The sequence below is a fragment of the Brassica napus genome, chromosome A5 (assembly GCF_020379485.1).
Source record: "Brassica napus cultivar Da-Ae chromosome A5, Da-Ae, whole genome shotgun sequence".
NCBI lineage: Eukaryota > Viridiplantae > Streptophyta > Magnoliopsida > Brassicales > Brassicaceae > Brassica > Brassica napus.
This window is the reverse complement of record NC_063438.1, coordinates 5,118,067-5,135,285: the sequence shown is the minus strand read 5'-3', so window position 1 is coordinate 5,135,285 and position 17,219 is coordinate 5,118,067. Positions and strand designations below refer to the sequence as shown.

Sequence of the window (17,219 nt, the reverse complement as noted above, 5' to 3'; positions counted from 1 at the left end):
TTAAAAAGAATATTATAACGGTTTCAGTCATACGGGCTAAGACCTAGAAATATAAATACAGTTTGGCAGTTATATTTAAAATTATTTTCCACAAACATAAACGATATACATCACAAAATAAAATTGCATATTTATTCATAAATTTAAGTTAAAAAGTTAAACTTGAAAGTTATAAAAAATTAAATTAAAATTTTAAATAATTTCAATTATTTTAATTAAAATAGTATATGGAGGACCATAATGTTTTTAGGCATGGGCGTTTGGATACCTGTTCGAGTTCTGATTGAATATTTTGGATTTTGGGGTACTTCGGTATAGGCGTTTAGAATCCGTTTAGGTATTTTTAGATATTGGTTCGGGTATTTTTAGTGGGTTCAGTTATTTTGGATTGGGTTCTGAATATTTTAGATTTTGAAAAAAATAATCAAATTATTCATCACTCTTACTGCTTATACTTAAAAAATTACAGGTAACTTAGCTGATTATTTAAAATTTTAATAGGTTGAACGTTTATCAAGTTTGGCAACAAAATTTTGAAAATAGAAAAATACTAATTTAGTTTTTTTTTTGATAATTTGAATTCAACTTTTGTTAATGAATGAAACAAGAAGCTTAACATGCATTTTAAATGAATAGCAAATCACTTTGTCCGCAATTATATGTATATTATATGATTTTTACCCATTTACATAATTAATATAAATTTTTTGAATAAAATAAGAGAAGTAAACTAAAAATACAAGGTTAAATATACATATGCTCTGTTATTTTCGAAAATGCGTTTGAACTTGGATATTACCTGTTCGGTTTGGATATTCAATCTCTTTTAATTCAATATCCGCGGATATTTTGCTACTTCGATTCGAATTTTAGTTAGGGCTTTTCCGACCGGGCTCAGGTTCAGATTCGGATATAGGTAAATGCCCAACATTTTAATACACTTTAAATTGATAAGTTCATATATATATATATATATACATATATATATTTGAAGTTAAAATTTCTATTAAAAAATTAAATAAAAAGTATCCCGCGCTTTTAAAGCGCGGGTCAAAATCTAGTTATTCTCTTAAAGCACCAAATTGGGGTTCCACTATGGATGTATTCGTTAAATACTTTGTCTCCGTCTCTATTTTGAATCAACTAAGCAACTCGTGTATTTTTGGTAGGTGACCTACGTTCTTCTTCGCGAAGAAGTTGGTGAGGCTATAGAGGTGAAGCTGCTTGAGAAAAGTTTCATAATGACGTACACGATTAGGTGCGATAAATCTTTGCATAACAAAAAGCATGTGGATGTTTTAATTAATAATAATTTACATTTATAATATAATGTACAAAATGATGAATATTACTTACTTTCTACAAATTGTTTTCAAATTCAACTCAGCAATACAAAAATTATGATATTTATTTGACATATTTTACTGAGAGTGTTTTTTTATTGACTGTTATTATTGAAAGTGCTAAATCTTTATTAATATGACTTAAGAAACTTTCCAATGAAACCTTTTTAGCGCCGGATTTGTATGTTTTGTTTTCTGATGAGTTGATAATTGATTTTTTATCCATTTGATAGTGGTTGGTGATTGTATTGTATTACTTTGTTTTGTATTTGGTTAGGTCAAAGAAAAATAGTATAAGTTGGTTTTATAGATTAATAAAATAACAATAGAATAAATAGTTGATAATTACACCAAAGTAAATATAATTTAATTTAAAATATAAAATAAAGTTGGTGTTCCAAAATAAAGCACGTAAATGTATGTGTTTGTTTGTGATTATTCTCTTAAAGCACCAAATTGGGGTTCCACTATGGATGTATTCGTTAAATACTTTGTCTCCGTCTCTATTTTGAATCAACTAAGCAACTCGTGTATTTTTGGTAGGTGACCTACGTTCTTCTTCGCGAAGAAGTTGGTGAGGCTATAGAGGTGAAGCTGCTTGAGAAAAGTTTCATAATGACGTACACGATTAGGTGCGATAAATCTTTGCATAACAAAAAGCATGTGGATGTTTTAATTAATAATAATTTACATTTATAATATAATGTACAAAATGATGAATATTACTTACTTTCTACAAATTGTTTTCAAATTCAACTCAGCAATACAAAAATTATGATATTTATTTGACATATTTTACTGAGAGTGTTTTTTTATTGACTGTTATTATTGAAAGTGCTAAATCTTTATTAATATGACTTAAGAAACTTTCCAATGAAACCTTTTTATATATAAGAGATTACTTCATATATTTTTTTTACATTTATGATTTAGAACTTTCATTGTTTTAAGATATTTTTTTTATTAGTTAAACTTTCTCCTCTTAAGAGAATTTACTTTTTTTTCTAGAAACTCTCTTTTTGAAAAATACAGAGAAAACTAAATAAATGAGACCATTTTATATGTTTTTAACACCTTTTAACAATTTTGAACTCATTTATGATATTTATTTGACATATTTTATTGAGAGTGTTTTTTTACTTAATGTTACTATTGGTAGTGCTAAATCTTTATTAATATGGCTTAAGAAACTTTCCAATGAAACCTTTTTATATATGAGAGATTACTTCATATTAATGTTTTTTTTACATTTATGATTTAGAACTTTCATTGTTTAAAGATATTTTTATTAGTTAAACTTTCTCTTTTTAAGAGAATTTACTTTTTATTAGTTGGTGTCTTAATATGATGCAAAAATCCACATAGTCTCCATTATATGAAAATAAAAATGCTGAGATTAGTGAAGTTTATGCAATTTTTCCAAAGTACAAAGAAGTTTCTGAAGCATCCAATTGATGTAAGTTGTATGTAAGTTGTTTTGGATCCTGATTCCTGAGTTGTTAGATGGACACAGAAGCACACTTTTTTTCTTTACAAACTGAGAGAACCCGTAAGAATATATTTACCATACGTAGACGACAAATAGTATTTGCTCAAACCGGTTCATGATCAGAAACACATTACAAATGAAAAAATAGACCTAAACCAAAATAACCAAATTTTAAAAACAAATCACCCTTCAAAGCTTGATATTTCATACAAACCACACCTGACTATGCAACTTACTAAACACAAAGACCTGACTCTTCTTCATAAATAAGCTAATCTTCTTTACCGCATAAGAAGTTTAGTCACTCTTGCTTGCACTCCAATGACCTCGCACCCTGTTGACTTTCCGCAAGTTGACAGCTCCAGACTTTTGTTCACAGAGAAAAGAGCCTCAGGTTATAAACAGTCCTTGAATAATTAAGAAGAAATTGAACTTACGGTAGAGATTGAGTTTTGAGTTGGTTTTACTGATTTTCCTCCTAGATTCCTATGAGAAGGATCACCCATCTCAGAGCCTAAACCCGAGTCTAAGACAATAAAACTACTACCGAAAATATTCCATTTAACTTCATTAACCAATGAACCAGCTTCTTTAACCATTAATGAACCTGAGAGAGAAGTAGAGACATTAGAATTAGAGTCAAACACTTGAGCTGTGTTTGTGCATAGAATAAATAATGACTTACAGACACGTGAATCCAAGCTAAACCCTTTAATCTTCACCATATCCGTACAGTATGTACGTACAGACAATGGTCTCATAGAATAATGTAGCTTCCTGGATCACTGATGAAACAAAGAACCGTCAATATCAGAAAGAAAAAAAAATTGTTGCGGTTATCAACGTTGATACCCCTTGGACTCTCCATCGTAACTCTCGGAGCTTGCTCAAACTTGAGTCAAAGTAGACATGACCTTTGAATATAATCTTGGACAATGAATTGATTACTTCTCTCCATGCGCATAGGTTGACCAAATACAATTTTAAAAAACTGGAGTTTTAACTGAAGTGGTTGAAGTGTGAAGCCCACCGTCATTCATATTCAGATAACCAAACCAAGTTCTCTATATTCCCCGTCACAGAGCCAACCCACAAAACCCCTCTAAGGAAAAATAAATAATTTTTATTAGAGATACTTACCGAAAGAGAAGTGGTGTGAAAGCTTGTTTACTATCAGGGGCTTTGTCTCAGAAGGCGCGTTCTGGTTTTTAGCATCAACTAAAAACCATAGATCATATCATAAGATCGATGAAGTTAATCACAACAAAGAACAACATATACACAAGTAGGGATGTTAACGTAGGGTAAAATAACCCAGCCCAGCCCAACCCACAAATAACCCAACCCAGTTTATACCCAACCTGCAAAAACCCAGAAACATCAGGGTTGAAATCCAAACCCAGAAAATAAACCCAATATGGTATAGGTTTACCCGTGGGTACCCAAAGTATTATCTTATTTATTCTGAAGTTTAGCAGTTTTGGCAGGAAACCTCGCTTTTGCGGTTTTGGCGGAAAAACTCGTTTTTGATTTTGATGGAAAACTCGTTTTTACGGTTTTGGGAAAAAACTCGGTTTTCGGCTTTGACGGGAAAACTCGATTTTTCGATTTTTGCGGGAAAACTCGATTTTTCGATTTTGGCGGGAAAACTCGGTTTTGCGGTTTTGGGGGAAAAACTCGGTTTCTCATCTTTGGCGGGAAAACTCAATTTTCGGTTTTGGCGGAAAAACTCAGTTTTACGGTTTTGGCGGGAAAACTCATTTTTTGCGGTTTTGGCGGAAAAACTCATTTGCGGTTTTGGCGGGAAAACTCATTTTTTGCGGTTTTGGCGGGAAAACTCGGTTTTTGCGGTTTTGGCGGGAAAATTGAGTTTTACGGCATTGGCGGGAAAACACCTTTTGCGGTTTTGGCGGAAAAACTCGATTTTGGGGCTTTCAGTCGGAAAACTCGATTTTACGGTTTTAACGGGAAAACTCAGTTTTGCAGTTTTGGTGAGAAAACTCAGTTTTGCGGTTTTGGCGGGAAACTTAGTTTTATGGTTTTGGCGGAAAAACAAGTTTTGTGGTTTCGGTAGAAAAACTCGATTTTTCGGTTTCGGCGGGAAAACTCGTTTTTGGTTTCTGTGAGAAATATTAGTTTTAGGTAGGGTTTTTGCGGAAAAAAATCATTTTTTGGTTCTGACGGAAAAAAACGTTTTTGCAATTTTTATATAATTTAATTAAAATAGTAAAAATCTATATATATAATTGAAAACCCATGGGTACACCATTATCCTTTTGTATTTACCCAACATAAATATGGGTTTTAAAATTAATACCCATGGTTGACCCAATTAATTTTAGATGGGTAAAAACCCAGCCCATTATTAGTGGGTTTGGGTAAACCCATGGGTAACTACCCATGTTAACATCCCTATACACAAGTACTTGATAAATTCAACCTAGTATGCTTTCTTAGAGAAGAAGAAAGACTGTGTTTCTAAAAAAAAGAAGAAGAAAGACTAACCTTGATCACATGGACATACAAAGCAGTTCATACAAAGCACATATACCTCTCAGTCCAGTCTTATTGACATATCTAGTCGCTCGCAACAAACTTTGAAACTGACTCCTAGTAGCATAAAAGATTTACATCACATGAAACTGTGACAGAACCAACTTATTGAAGAAAACAAAATTTTACCCTGCCTAATGGTCTCCAACTTCGATGCAGCAGCAGAAAAGCCTTCAAAATATTAAAAACAGCCAGACCCTAAAAGAGAAAGACAAGAAAACAAAAACACTTTAGACGCAACCAAAAATCAGACAACTTTCACTTAGTCTCTTCCCCTAAGCAACACATGAACATAAATAGAAAGGATAAAGAAACATACAACTCGAGCTGCAAATACACTACAGAGCTGTGGAGTTTGATTTATAGTACCGTCCAAGATATTATACGTTAGCCTTGTCGGAACAATATATCTTTTGCTTATGAAAGAAAAACAGGTTTGGCTCAGTAGCATCACTGATCACATACTCTAAAGCCTGTCATCTTCCTGCACATAAAATTATAATCAGAATGTGTTAAAACCAAAAGATAAATCTTTGGATCGTCCAACACTATCCCACGAAACAAACAGAGACCAAAACCCAAAAATTTTGAAATCGAAAATAGCAAGGAGATGATTACCAAAGTTGACAGTGATGGTGAGGGTGAACAGAGACCTTGGAGATTGGTCCCTGTTTTCAAATCCGCAAGAAAGATGAAGGAATTAACCATTCTCGGTTTTGGTAATTAGTAGAGACTTTTCTTCTCAAATTGTGCTGTTCATCCCTTGGAGATTGGAGATTTATAGTTGGAGCTTACGTTGGTTTTTGGAAGAGGAAGAGTCCGATTGCTTGAGAACGTGAGGAAGATTGATGCTAAAACGTAACAACAATTGGGCCTAAAAGAATAATAGCCCAGCAAAAATATTCATCGTTTAAACATCAAAACAAATAAAAATAGATAAGGACGGCTGTCACAAAATGCCCCATCCTCTTTGGTGATGTGGATAGCCTAAGGAGAGAGACAAATCTCCTTTATTGTATAAGATTACAACTTTTTTTTTTTTGCTTGTGGAGCAGGAAACATTGAAACCCAACACAAAGTCCATGCATGAGATTTAATTTTATGATGATCATCTCATTTATTTATTTTAGTAGCGTCCATCAATAGTCATTACAGAGCTTTTCTAGCAGCTAAGGTTAGGACCAGGGTCCACACCAAGCTGCCCACAATAATCTCTGTAGTACCTAATCCTTGCATTAACCTTATCTGGACTCTTACCATTACACTCTAAGTCTCCATTGATGGCCCTAATGGTGGCTCCAAATCCTTGGTTCAGTACCGGCCTTACGTTATTCACCCAAAACCACAAAGCTGTCCTGAAAGCTATAGTTGGATTGCTGCTTACTGTCTCTGGCTGACGTAGAAGATCGAGACCGAGACTCTGACCACACTGTGCGTAATTGTAGTTCCATGATAACTGAATCGGACCACGACCGTAGTAGGTTTTGCCTGGTGCACATGGGTATTGTGGGTAATTCCTGTCGTCGCAATAGTTTCTTGACGCTCCGTTTATCTCTTCAATGTAGCAGAAATCTATACGATATGGAGATGGACACATTAAACAAAATGTTATAGAAACAGCTCTCAATTAATTGAGATAAAGTCAAATGTTCAATTTCTATTTATATAATTTTATCGAAAGGTTTAGTCGTATTTTATTACGTGATTGTTTTAAAACACTCAGGCGCATATAGTATTGTAGCCATATATATATATATATATATATATATATATATATATATATATATCTTATATATTAAAGGAGAAGCATTGTAATAAATGCATTCACACTATAATAGACATGTGACAAACTCACAATGATTTGATAATAAATATGCTAACGCGTTCACACTATATTCATAAATGTGTTCACACTATATACTTTGTATTTTTTGTAATATAAAACTTATATGTATGGTTCCAATAAAACTTTGGATTTTTCGGTTCGAATAAAAAAAATAACGAATCAAAAGCTAAACTATATATATATATATATATTATTTTTATTGTTTACCGGTAAAGTTAGGCAAAATATTTATAAGTTTTGATTCAATTCGTTATCCGTTTTGAATTGAACCAAAAAATATGGATATCCGTAACTCTACGAAGTAAATCAAAAACTAAAATACAATTAAAAAAATGCAAATCACAATACCAATATTTTTAGGAGTGATTATCAAATTCGATCTTTTATATGCATATATATACATATATGTACATAATTATATATATATGTTATATATATTATAGTTTATATAAGTTTTACAATATTTTAATGAATTAAATTTATTTTATTAGGTATTAAAATTTAAAAAGTAAATAATATTTTTTTTGTAATAAAGCGTTATTATTAAATTTTTCAATTATTTTTAATATTTTATTTAAGGATCAAATCGGATATTCTTTAAAATTCTAAATCATTTCGGATATCATAGTCACCGACTATCCAAGTGGCTAAAGATTGAATCGACATGAATGCCTCTAAATACTCGGATATTCGATCTGTGCCCACCTCTATTTACAGATACAGTTGATTTTTTATATGAAAAAAATTCATTAATGTCAAGGCCTTTTTAATTTTTAATTAATTTTAATTTTATCTTTCATGTATTATTTAGAACAAAAATGTCATTTAATTAATTAACAATATCTTTATATATTTGTCATTTATTTTTATATACTTTTACATACACATACATGAGCACCTTGATGTGAGCACTTTATGAGTATTTACCATTACTGAAGTATCTATTTTTTTTTTTGGAAGTTGAAATATTTTTTTTCTTAATGCTTCTTTCACTACCGACCAAATTGTAGTGAAATGATTAGTCTTAATAAATTTTTTTTCTTTTTCTTGAACTATTATCCGTTTACAAACTATTATATGAAACCATTGATTCGACATGACGATTATCTAAAATTTATAACATAAAAATAAATAAATAATAATAATTTTTTGTTTTTACCGAAAAACTAAAAAATCAAACATTCTAACAGAATACACCAAAAAATAATTTAAAATCGAACCAATATCTAGATTAAACAGATTTAATATGTTTTTATTAAAAATAATGAAACTAATAATCACATTCCGCGCAAGGCGCGGGTAATTACCTAGTATCATTTGTAAATTTCCAATTATATAGATTATATAAAAGCGATTTTATGCCTATATTTTTTAGAATTACATTTGCTATGTCAGTATTTTTTGTTAAATTATATATTTTAGAGAAGGTAAAAAAAGTAACAAAATTCTTACATCCGACCTCCTGGGTGAAATGAGCAAACATAGTAGCAATTTCACGCCTAGTAACGGAGTTAGCAAAGTTGGGGAACGTATTAGCGGCACTGATGAAAGAATCACGTGTGTAGAATCTTTTTCCGGCGCAGCCATTATCAGCTCGGTTGATAATATTGTTAAAGAAAGCTTGTGACACAATGCTACCAAGACTACCGCCTTGGGTGCCAGTGCAAGGACCTGAACGGCAACCTGAACCACAGTAGTCTGGTCCATTACCGCAATAACCGTACTGACTACAGCATACGCCCGAGGCACAACCGCAGTTCTGAGACTTGACGGTTTCAGAATATAAACATAAAAGGCAGAGAAGAAGGACTAAGGAGATTTTAGTGAGAGCCATGATTTGGTTATGTTTGTGAGTGATAAGGAAGAGGTTGTGAGGTTTATATATATAGGGGTAGACGGTGGGTAGTTTGGTCATTTGTTTTTCAGGATGTAATGTAGGTGTTTGCTGACTTTTAGTCTTGTTCTTGCCAATAGACAAATGTGGACTTGGTCTAAGAATTGTAATATCTTTTTCAAAAATGACATTTATGTTAGATCTCACTTGTTTATTTTTCTTATGATTTTCCAAATGGGATATCTTATTTGATACCTCAGATAATGGAACGTACCAAAGGTTTGGTACTTGAAAATTGTATCATACGTATAACGGAGCAAATAGCCGCCAGTCGACAAAAAATTAAAATATGTTTTTGAACTTTCTAAACTCAATTCAACTTCAAATTTACTTTGTACAAAAATTATTTGAATCAGATTAGTCTTTCAAAAGAAAACCATGACAAAATATCAATCTACTAATAATAATCTTGGGTTATGATTTATGGCTGCATTTACTTAAGCCGGCCCTAAGAAAGTTATAAGTAGAGAAGTCGCATATGTCACACTATAAACCTTGGTATCCATGTGAGCCGTTGGGTCCATCTATTCAATGCATATCTATCTCAGTTTTAGTTTCAGACATTTATCGAAAAATCAACTTCTGTCCTCATCATCATACCCATAACAAATACAAACCTCAAGTACATGACAAAACTGATTCATAGGGATCATAGCCATCAGTAGATATTCGAGCAGACAAATAATAATTCAATAGACGACTAGGAATGGAAAAAGAAAGTTCAACAGTATCTTTTTCACCAAGACCTGAATAGAAAGGATCAATGTCCTTAAGCTTAGACAGGTCATTACTACTACCCCAGTTCTTTTTTCACTTAAAGACCATTAACCATCTCGATGGACTAATGCCTAAGACGCATTGTTACATTTTGGCTATTGTATACAAAGTACGTGACTGCAAGAAAGTATTTACATTTTTTTTTTAAAAAATTCCAAACTGTTGAAGACGTTGGAAATGAATAGAACTGACCAGTCTTTTTTTTAAACGAAGTTGGATAGGAATAAGTCTTTTGATTTCTCTATCTTTCTTAATAACACATTGTAAAAATGTTCGTGTTTAGTGCCTCGGAAGGGAGAAAAGTACGATTAAAATTGTTTTCCCACCAGGTCCTTGATATAAACACAGCTAATTTTCAAACTATTAAACGAGCTTTTGAGTCCATTTGCGCCATGTAGATGAAAGGTCATGACTTATCGAGACGATGAATCAACTTATAATCTTGTGTATACCATAACTGAAAATCGGCTCAAGATCAACAAGTAGATCATGTTTACCAAACAAGAAAAGTCTAAACTATAAAGAGAGAGAAAAGCAAGAAAACTTGGTAAACCGGATTCTAAACCGATCCTTAAACCGACTAACAAAAGCAAGAAAAAAAAAACATTCAAATGATGCAAATGAGACATATGAGATGAGGAAGGTCAGAGGAAAATGCTACTGACGGAGCTATCATCATGGACACGCCAAATCGTCTCACCAAGAAGATTAGCCACCGACAAAATTGTCAACTGCGGGAAGTAATTCTTCTCAGCTACTGGCAAAGTATTCGTCACTATCACTTCTTGAAGCAAACCTCCTGATAATCTCTCTATCGCAGGCGGGCTAATTCCATTTGATTCATTACAAACAAACAAAAAATGCTTCAGAAAAGTAATGATTTTAAGACAATCCAAGAAACAAAAAAAAAATGTTTAACAGGTTACCTGAAAACTGCATGAGTGCAGCACGCATATACCTCCCTAGCACCTTCTTGGTGTAACAAAGCTGCTCCTTTCACAATGGTTCCTGAAAAAAAGAAAAGAGAACATGTCTTTAGCATGTTTCTCACAATAATATGATTAAAGACAAACTCTACTAACCAGCGGTGTCAATCATGTCATCAACCATTACTGCCACCTTCCCTTTTACATCACCAATTAGGTTCATCACCTGAAAGGAAGTAAAACATGTGTTGTTGAGACAACAAGCTCTGAGTTTGAAAGAGAAGAGGTATTATTATATTATTACCTCAGCAACATTGTGTCCTGAACGCCTTTTATCAACAATGGCAAGTGGCGCATCTGATAACTTCTTAGCAAAAGCGCGTGCTCTGGCTACTCCACCAACATCAGGAGAAACCACAACCAAATCCTCTGCCGCAATTGACTTGCTAGCAAGATAATCTAGTATCACCGGCTGTAAAAAAATTAAATACATAAATAATTAATGGGTTAAAAGGTATCTTACAAACACACTACATAACAGAGAAGAGGTCATAGCCAGTGTTCTATCCGAACTAAACAATTTTTTTAAACCAATTTTTTCAAACCGATTTAAAAATATTTTTTTTTATCTAGGCGTCCAAAAAATCGGTCTAGTTGTCTGCCTAAACATTAGTCCTCTATAATTCGGCCGCCTAGTCGGCAAATCGAGTCTGAACAAAACGATTTTTTCAAAACGATTTTTTCAAACCGATTTTAAAGAAAAAATCGATCTAGGCATTAAAAAAATCAGTCTAGGCGTTCGACTAAACATTAGTCCTCTATAAGGTGCCTAACCACCACCTATCGATTTCTTGAACATTGGCCCATAGCTATCAAAGAACACGGCGTTATAGATGTACCTGGCAGTACACATGATCCACCGGAATGTCGAAATAACCCATAGACTGTCCTGAATGAAGATCACAAGCAAGCACTCGATCTGCACCAGCTTCCGTAATAAGGTTAGCAACCAATTTAGCAGCAATCGATTCACGCCCTTGTGTCTGCAACCAACAAACAAAACATAAGAAGATGGCTTTTATCAAGCAAAGATATTGTCAAGAACCATCTACTCACCTTCCTGTCAGCTCTTGCATATCCAAAATAGGGAATCACAGCCGTAACTTTCTTGGCAGACGCTCTTCTACAAGCGTCAACCATGATCAAAAGCTCCATGAGATTCTCATTAGTCGGAGTGCAAGTAGGTTGCACCAAGTAGACGTCGCACCCTCTAACGCTCTCTTCCAGCTGAACGTAGATCTCTCCGTCAGCGAACCTCTTGATCTTGATCTTGCCGAGGTCCAAGCCCATGTACCAAGCGATCTCTTGAGAGAGCGCTGGATTCGCGGTGCCGGAGAATAGCTTGAGCCTGGTGTTGTTGTTGCTTCTGTTGGCTGATTTCTCCATCCGTGCGGATTCTAAGAACTTTGGGAGTGTCCTCTCGTTGATGATTGGGATGCTTGGGTTCCCATTCCCAAGATCGCATTTCTACCAGCAAAGAAACAAACAAACAAAAACAAATTCAGACACAAAATCAAACGAACTCATTCACTTATCTAGATGCCATTGGCAAAGGCAAAAACCTTAAGAAACAGAATCTGACGAAAGAGACAAACTTTGTATCAAAATAACAGAAATTCAAACTAGACAAGACATGTAATAGGCTTCACAGGCAAAAGCAAAAACCTTTAAACAAACAGAATCTAAAGAAAGAGACAACCTTTGTGTCAATAAAAAAAAAACAGAAATTCAAACTAGACAAGATGAGTAATAGACGCTATTGGTCAAAGCAACGACCTCGAGAAACATAATCTGACGAAAAGAGACAACCTTTGTGTCAAAATATCAAAATTCAAACTAGACAAGATTGGTAATAGACTCCATAGGCAAAGACCTGAAGAAAGAGACAACCTTTGTATCAAAATAACAGAAATTTAAACTAGACAAAATTGGTAATAAGGCTCAACTAAATCAAACGAATCTCAATAAAGAAGAAGAAGAATCAACAACAACATTTCGATTCTACTATGGAGAGAAGGAAAAAATGGACAGCCACACGGATGAGTTATGGAGCTTACAATAGAAGCGAATACAGAGTTTCGGGAGTGAGACTGGGAGGTAGTGAACGAGAGAGAAGAGGAGAAGACAGTCGAAGACGACGAGGACAAATACGACGGCGTTTTAGCGGCGGCGGGAGGAAAAGACAAAGCCAGCGACGCCATATGTCACTTCAAACAACCTCTCTGGCTCCAAGCAGAGTATTAAACTCCCGAGTGAAGACCTTCTTCTTCTTCTTCTCCGAGAGTTTTGTGAGAGAATCTTTCTGGAGTTTGGATTTTTATTTTTTAATGAAGAAAAGAATAAATAGGAAATGGTTTGGTTGGTGAGTAGTACAAGTTGGTACTAAAACGACGTCGTTTATTACATGCATCACACATGCAAATGGGATTGAGGACGTCTGGCTGAACTTTTTTTGCTAACCGAGTATCCTGGCCCCACCGAGGTGGTCCAGACTAGAGACCGAAGTGAGCAAGGACGCTGCCAGGGCGTCACCATGTGGCTCACCGTGTAACGGTCTTCGGTCTCGGATGCTGCAGCCCATATGTAAATTTCCGCAGTGGCCAAGGCTCGAACCCAGGGGCGGGCACTCCAGCTGGAGCTCCTATACCACTAGACCAAAGCAACTTGGTTGTCTGGCTGAACTTTCTTTGAACAACTTTAGGAATCAATCCGAAAATCATACTGTTGTTAATTGGAATTACCAGATTTTGTATTGACTAAACTTGATTCTAATAGAATTTGAATAGTTAATGGGAAGCTTTTAATTTTGTTTTTGACTTTTATTTATTCGACTACAGTATGTGGAAGGGTCCTCTGTAGAATGTGGAATTATATTGGTACAACTACCATAAACAAACTAAATGGGGTTAATTCCTCGTGCCATCAGTTAACTTCCAGAACCGAAGTTGGTAGATCCGGTTCACAATTGGTTCCCGTAGAAAACCAAACCGGTCCATAAAATAAAACATATCCTTTTGTTTCGTTCTTCTTGTATTGTTGTTCTATCAATGTTCTTCTTCTGTCTCTTACCTTGTGTGTTCTTGTTCCAAAGTCCTTTAGATTCTTCTCTGATGAAGTGTGGATAGGTTAATATCAAATCATTTTAAAGTACCGTTGTGTTGAACTGTCATAGCTATGATTCTCCATCCTCACTATGATGAAACAAGCTTCTATGTTCTTTGTTTTCAGAAAAGTCTCATGGTGGATGATAAATAATTCTTTTCTCCACTACAACTTCCTACTCCTATAGGAGCGAATGGGCAGACCCATCAGTCTTTTTTTTTTGGACAACACCCATCAGTCTAAAGTCTAGCTTGATAAGTGCCAGTGAAACTGAAGATGCTAACACAACAGAACACAAGAATACTTCTATTCAAAAACTGAAGATGGTGACACAATAGAGGACAACAATATTTCTCAAGAAACACACATGGAATGACTCTTATCTTTTCTCAGTTTATTCTTAGGTAGATCTAACTACAGATCTTTATTACAGTTTTAAATGTCTACTGCTATAAAGAACACACAAAAGTATAATGAACTTATTACAGTTTTCATGTCTACTGCTATAAAGAACACACACAAAATGGAATTTATTTGCTAAGATATACGTATCACAAAAATGGAATCACCAAGCCATCCCGTATTCTACACCTTCATACCGAGTAAGTTCATTGAGATACATCGCCTTACCCATGAAATGCCCTGTAGAATGTGACCTCGAGAATCTCCAAGCCGACGCTTCCCTAAGCCTTTTACTTGAACTAGTACTAGTACTAGGAGCGTTCTCCTCTAACATGACACTGTCTCCTGTTTGGTAATATTGTCTTCTTTTGATCTTCACATTAACATCCGTCATCTTCACCATAAAATGCCCCGTAGAATGCGACCTCGAGAACCTCGTAAGCCGTTTGCTTGAGCTAGCGCTACGAGGATTCTCTTGATCATGGTTCAGGTCTTGAATAGTAATTGTAACTGTGCTATGCAAAGACTCATGGCTTCCAGATCCGACCAGACCCGGGTCTAGCTCACACCGGCAAACAGGACAAGTCTTGTGTGACTCAAACCAGAGATCAATGCATATTGAATGAAACCCATGGCGACAAACAGTTATGAGCCTAACGGTGTCTTCATCTGAAAACTCTGAGAGGCAGATAGCACATTCCGTACATTGGTTTTTCATCGTTGAAGATGAATAGAGGAAGACAGGAAACGACTTGATGATGAATGGGTCGAGGCCTATGTTTTCAGGAGGGGTGGTGACGCGGATCAGGTCACCGTAGGGTGTTCTCTGACGGGTCCAAGCTGAGAACAACCGGTGCAGAAAACATTTCCAGAAGAAGAGAGTGATGAATCCGCAAACAAGGACCAAGAGAAGAACGCAGGTTAAGGCTACCGTGATGGGCATGGTAACGCTAGGGAAAACTTCAGTAGCTGGTATTGTTGTTGATGTTGTTGTTGACGCCATTTCAAGATTGATACGGCCTGGCTTTCACCAGTAGCTTGGGAAGGAAGAAAAGGTTTTGTTATGAGAATTGCTTGTGAGAAAAGAAAGTTTTGTTTCTAAGTGAGTAGAGAGAAGTGAGGAGAAGGAAGTGGCTATGGTAAAAGAACACATGAGTGGCTTTGCTTAGCAATTTGAGCGAGTCTTTTGTGACCGGTTAAAATGTTAAAAATAACAGGTAACAAACAATGATAACCCCGGTTTACTTCGGTTTTGGTCTGAATTAGGATTTGGCATAATAGAATCAGATGATACAACAACAAAAAAAAAGAGCTCTGTCTTGTTAAAGTCACAATCTACAACAACGCTAATAATACATCACATAGTTAGAACTCTAAAAAAGATCTTTTTAATCAGACTGTAGTAAAAGGCAGAGACTTTATTCAATATCGTCGATCCAATCACCATAAACCCGGCTGATTCTATCCGGTCCTTTCCATTTCCTTACAACTCTGACTCCATTAGATGCCCGTTGGGACGGGACTCCAGGAGAAGCAAGACTATATTGTCCTGTCTTCTTTGTATCAAGAGTGGAAGATGTTCCGATCTTACCTTCTTCTTCTTCCACAAGTCCCCCACCAAATCTATGCAACTCTACAAAACAGCATCATAAAAAGACATAAACTTTACTCTTAACATTGCAACATATTCAAGCCCTTGTTCAAACATTATCTATCTAAAACCACAGAATACAACACATTCATTGTTACTAGTAAGACTGTAAAGGTGGAGACTTTTACCAGAAGCTCCATGAGCAAAACGGCAGTTAGTACCGAAAGGACAATACCCACTCATCTCCCACTTGTTGCACATCCTTGTCTTCCAATTCGGAGAAGCAGCAGCAGCAATAACATTGCCTCCACCACGATGGCCTAAACTAACGGCGAAGCTCTCTCTGTTTCTCGAAGCCTCGTCGTGTAGAAACGTACAGCTCTCTCCGTAAGGACACCCTTCTCCGCTGTAAAACTTCTTGCAATGCCTTCCCTTGTACGCAGACGTCGGACGGCGGAGCTCCTCCGCGCTGTGAGCGAAATGGCAAGTGCTCGCGACGTACGGACAGCTTCCTGCGCGGAAGTTGCAGCAGAGCTTCGTCTTGAAGAAGGCTTTCCCGATCTCGGAGGAGGAGGAGGAGGGAGAGGGAGGGCCGCGTGACTTCTTGCAGGGCGACTCTGTGTCGTCGTTGTTGGCCGCAGAGAGACGGCTGTAATCATCCTCAGTGGCGGCCCATACGGGACTGGGAAACGGATTCTCCGGAGGAGGGTCGTTGGTGGGTATGACGTGGACTGCATCGGTGGTGGAATCTCGGCGATGACTCATCACGTCGACCAAGAAACCCTAAACTAGTAACAGGGGAGCTCAAAGTATCGATTTTTAACTTTTAAAAGGCAGAGGAAGACAATGAGAGAGAGTGAGTGATTAAATGAAGAGGGAAGTAGTAGACAAATAAGAACCAATCAAAATCTTAATAGCATTTAATATTATAAGCATCAGAATTCAGACAGTGACTATCTGAACCAAAGTGTGTTCTGTAAGCTAAAATCTTTTGGTTAAGTTCATTTAAATGGTTAGAAACTGGCGTTGGTTTGGTTAAGTACTTGTGTTTCAAAAAAAGAAGAAGAAGGTTTGGTTAAGTACTTAAAAGGAGTGATGGGATGCATTACCTAGAAGCTCATGAGCATTGAGAGTATGATGAGATTCAGAGCTTCTTAGTTTGATCTGTTCAAAGCCATCTCTCTGTCAATATGGTCTGGCAAACCTTCTCCACATGTATTCTTTTTTCTTTTTCAC

General features: G+C 35.6%; 3 protein-coding genes and 1 pseudogene across 4 annotated transcripts; all 4 read right to left on the bottom strand.

Annotated features, from left to right (window-relative positions):
* Positions 1 to 6,244: 6,244 nt before the first annotated feature.
* LOC125609313 (endochitinase At2g43590-like) lies at positions 6,245 to 9,161 on the bottom strand. Its single transcript, XM_048780615.1, has 2 exons — positions 8,684 to 9,161; positions 6,245 to 6,957 (listed from the first exon to the last, which is right to left on the bottom strand). The coding sequence occupies exons 1-2, from the start codon at positions 9,144 to 9,146 to the stop codon at positions 6,548 to 6,550; spliced, it is 873 nt and encodes a 290-aa protein (XP_048636572.1). The 5' UTR covers positions 9,147 to 9,161; the 3' UTR covers positions 6,245 to 6,547.
* A 1,170-nt stretch (positions 9,162 to 10,331) lies between these two features.
* On the bottom strand, positions 10,332 to 13,224 carry LOC125609311 (ribose-phosphate pyrophosphokinase 1, chloroplastic-like). Its single transcript, XM_048780613.1, has 7 exons — positions 12,946 to 13,224; positions 11,945 to 12,355; positions 11,728 to 11,871; positions 11,133 to 11,300; positions 10,985 to 11,054; positions 10,829 to 10,910; positions 10,332 to 10,727 (listed from the first exon to the last, which is right to left on the bottom strand). Exons 1-7 carry the CDS (start codon positions 13,087 to 13,089, stop codon positions 10,547 to 10,549), a joined length of 1,200 nt encoding a protein of 399 aa, XP_048636570.1. The 5' UTR covers positions 13,090 to 13,224; the 3' UTR covers positions 10,332 to 10,546.
* A 111-nt stretch (positions 13,225 to 13,335) lies between these two features.
* On the bottom strand, positions 13,336 to 15,395 carry LOC125609314 (annotated as a pseudogene).
* A 225-nt stretch (positions 15,396 to 15,620) lies between these two features.
* On the bottom strand, positions 15,621 to 17,217 carry LOC111205061 (zinc finger CCCH domain-containing protein 28). 2 transcript variants are annotated; one of them, XM_048780616.1, is made up of 3 exons: positions 17,093 to 17,217; positions 16,172 to 16,806; positions 15,621 to 16,025 (listed from the first exon to the last, which is right to left on the bottom strand). In XM_048780616.1, the coding sequence occupies exons 2-3, from the start codon at positions 16,746 to 16,748 to the stop codon at positions 15,811 to 15,813; spliced, it is 792 nt and encodes a 263-aa protein (XP_048636573.1). In that variant the 5' UTR covers positions 16,749 to 16,806; positions 17,093 to 17,217; the 3' UTR covers positions 15,621 to 15,810. The 2 variants fall into 2 exon arrangements, with proteins under 2 accessions (XP_048636573.1, XP_048636574.1); XM_048780617.1 differs by having other exon boundaries at positions 16,172 to 16,771; positions 17,093 to 17,209.
* Positions 17,218 to 17,219: the final 2 nt, after the last annotated feature.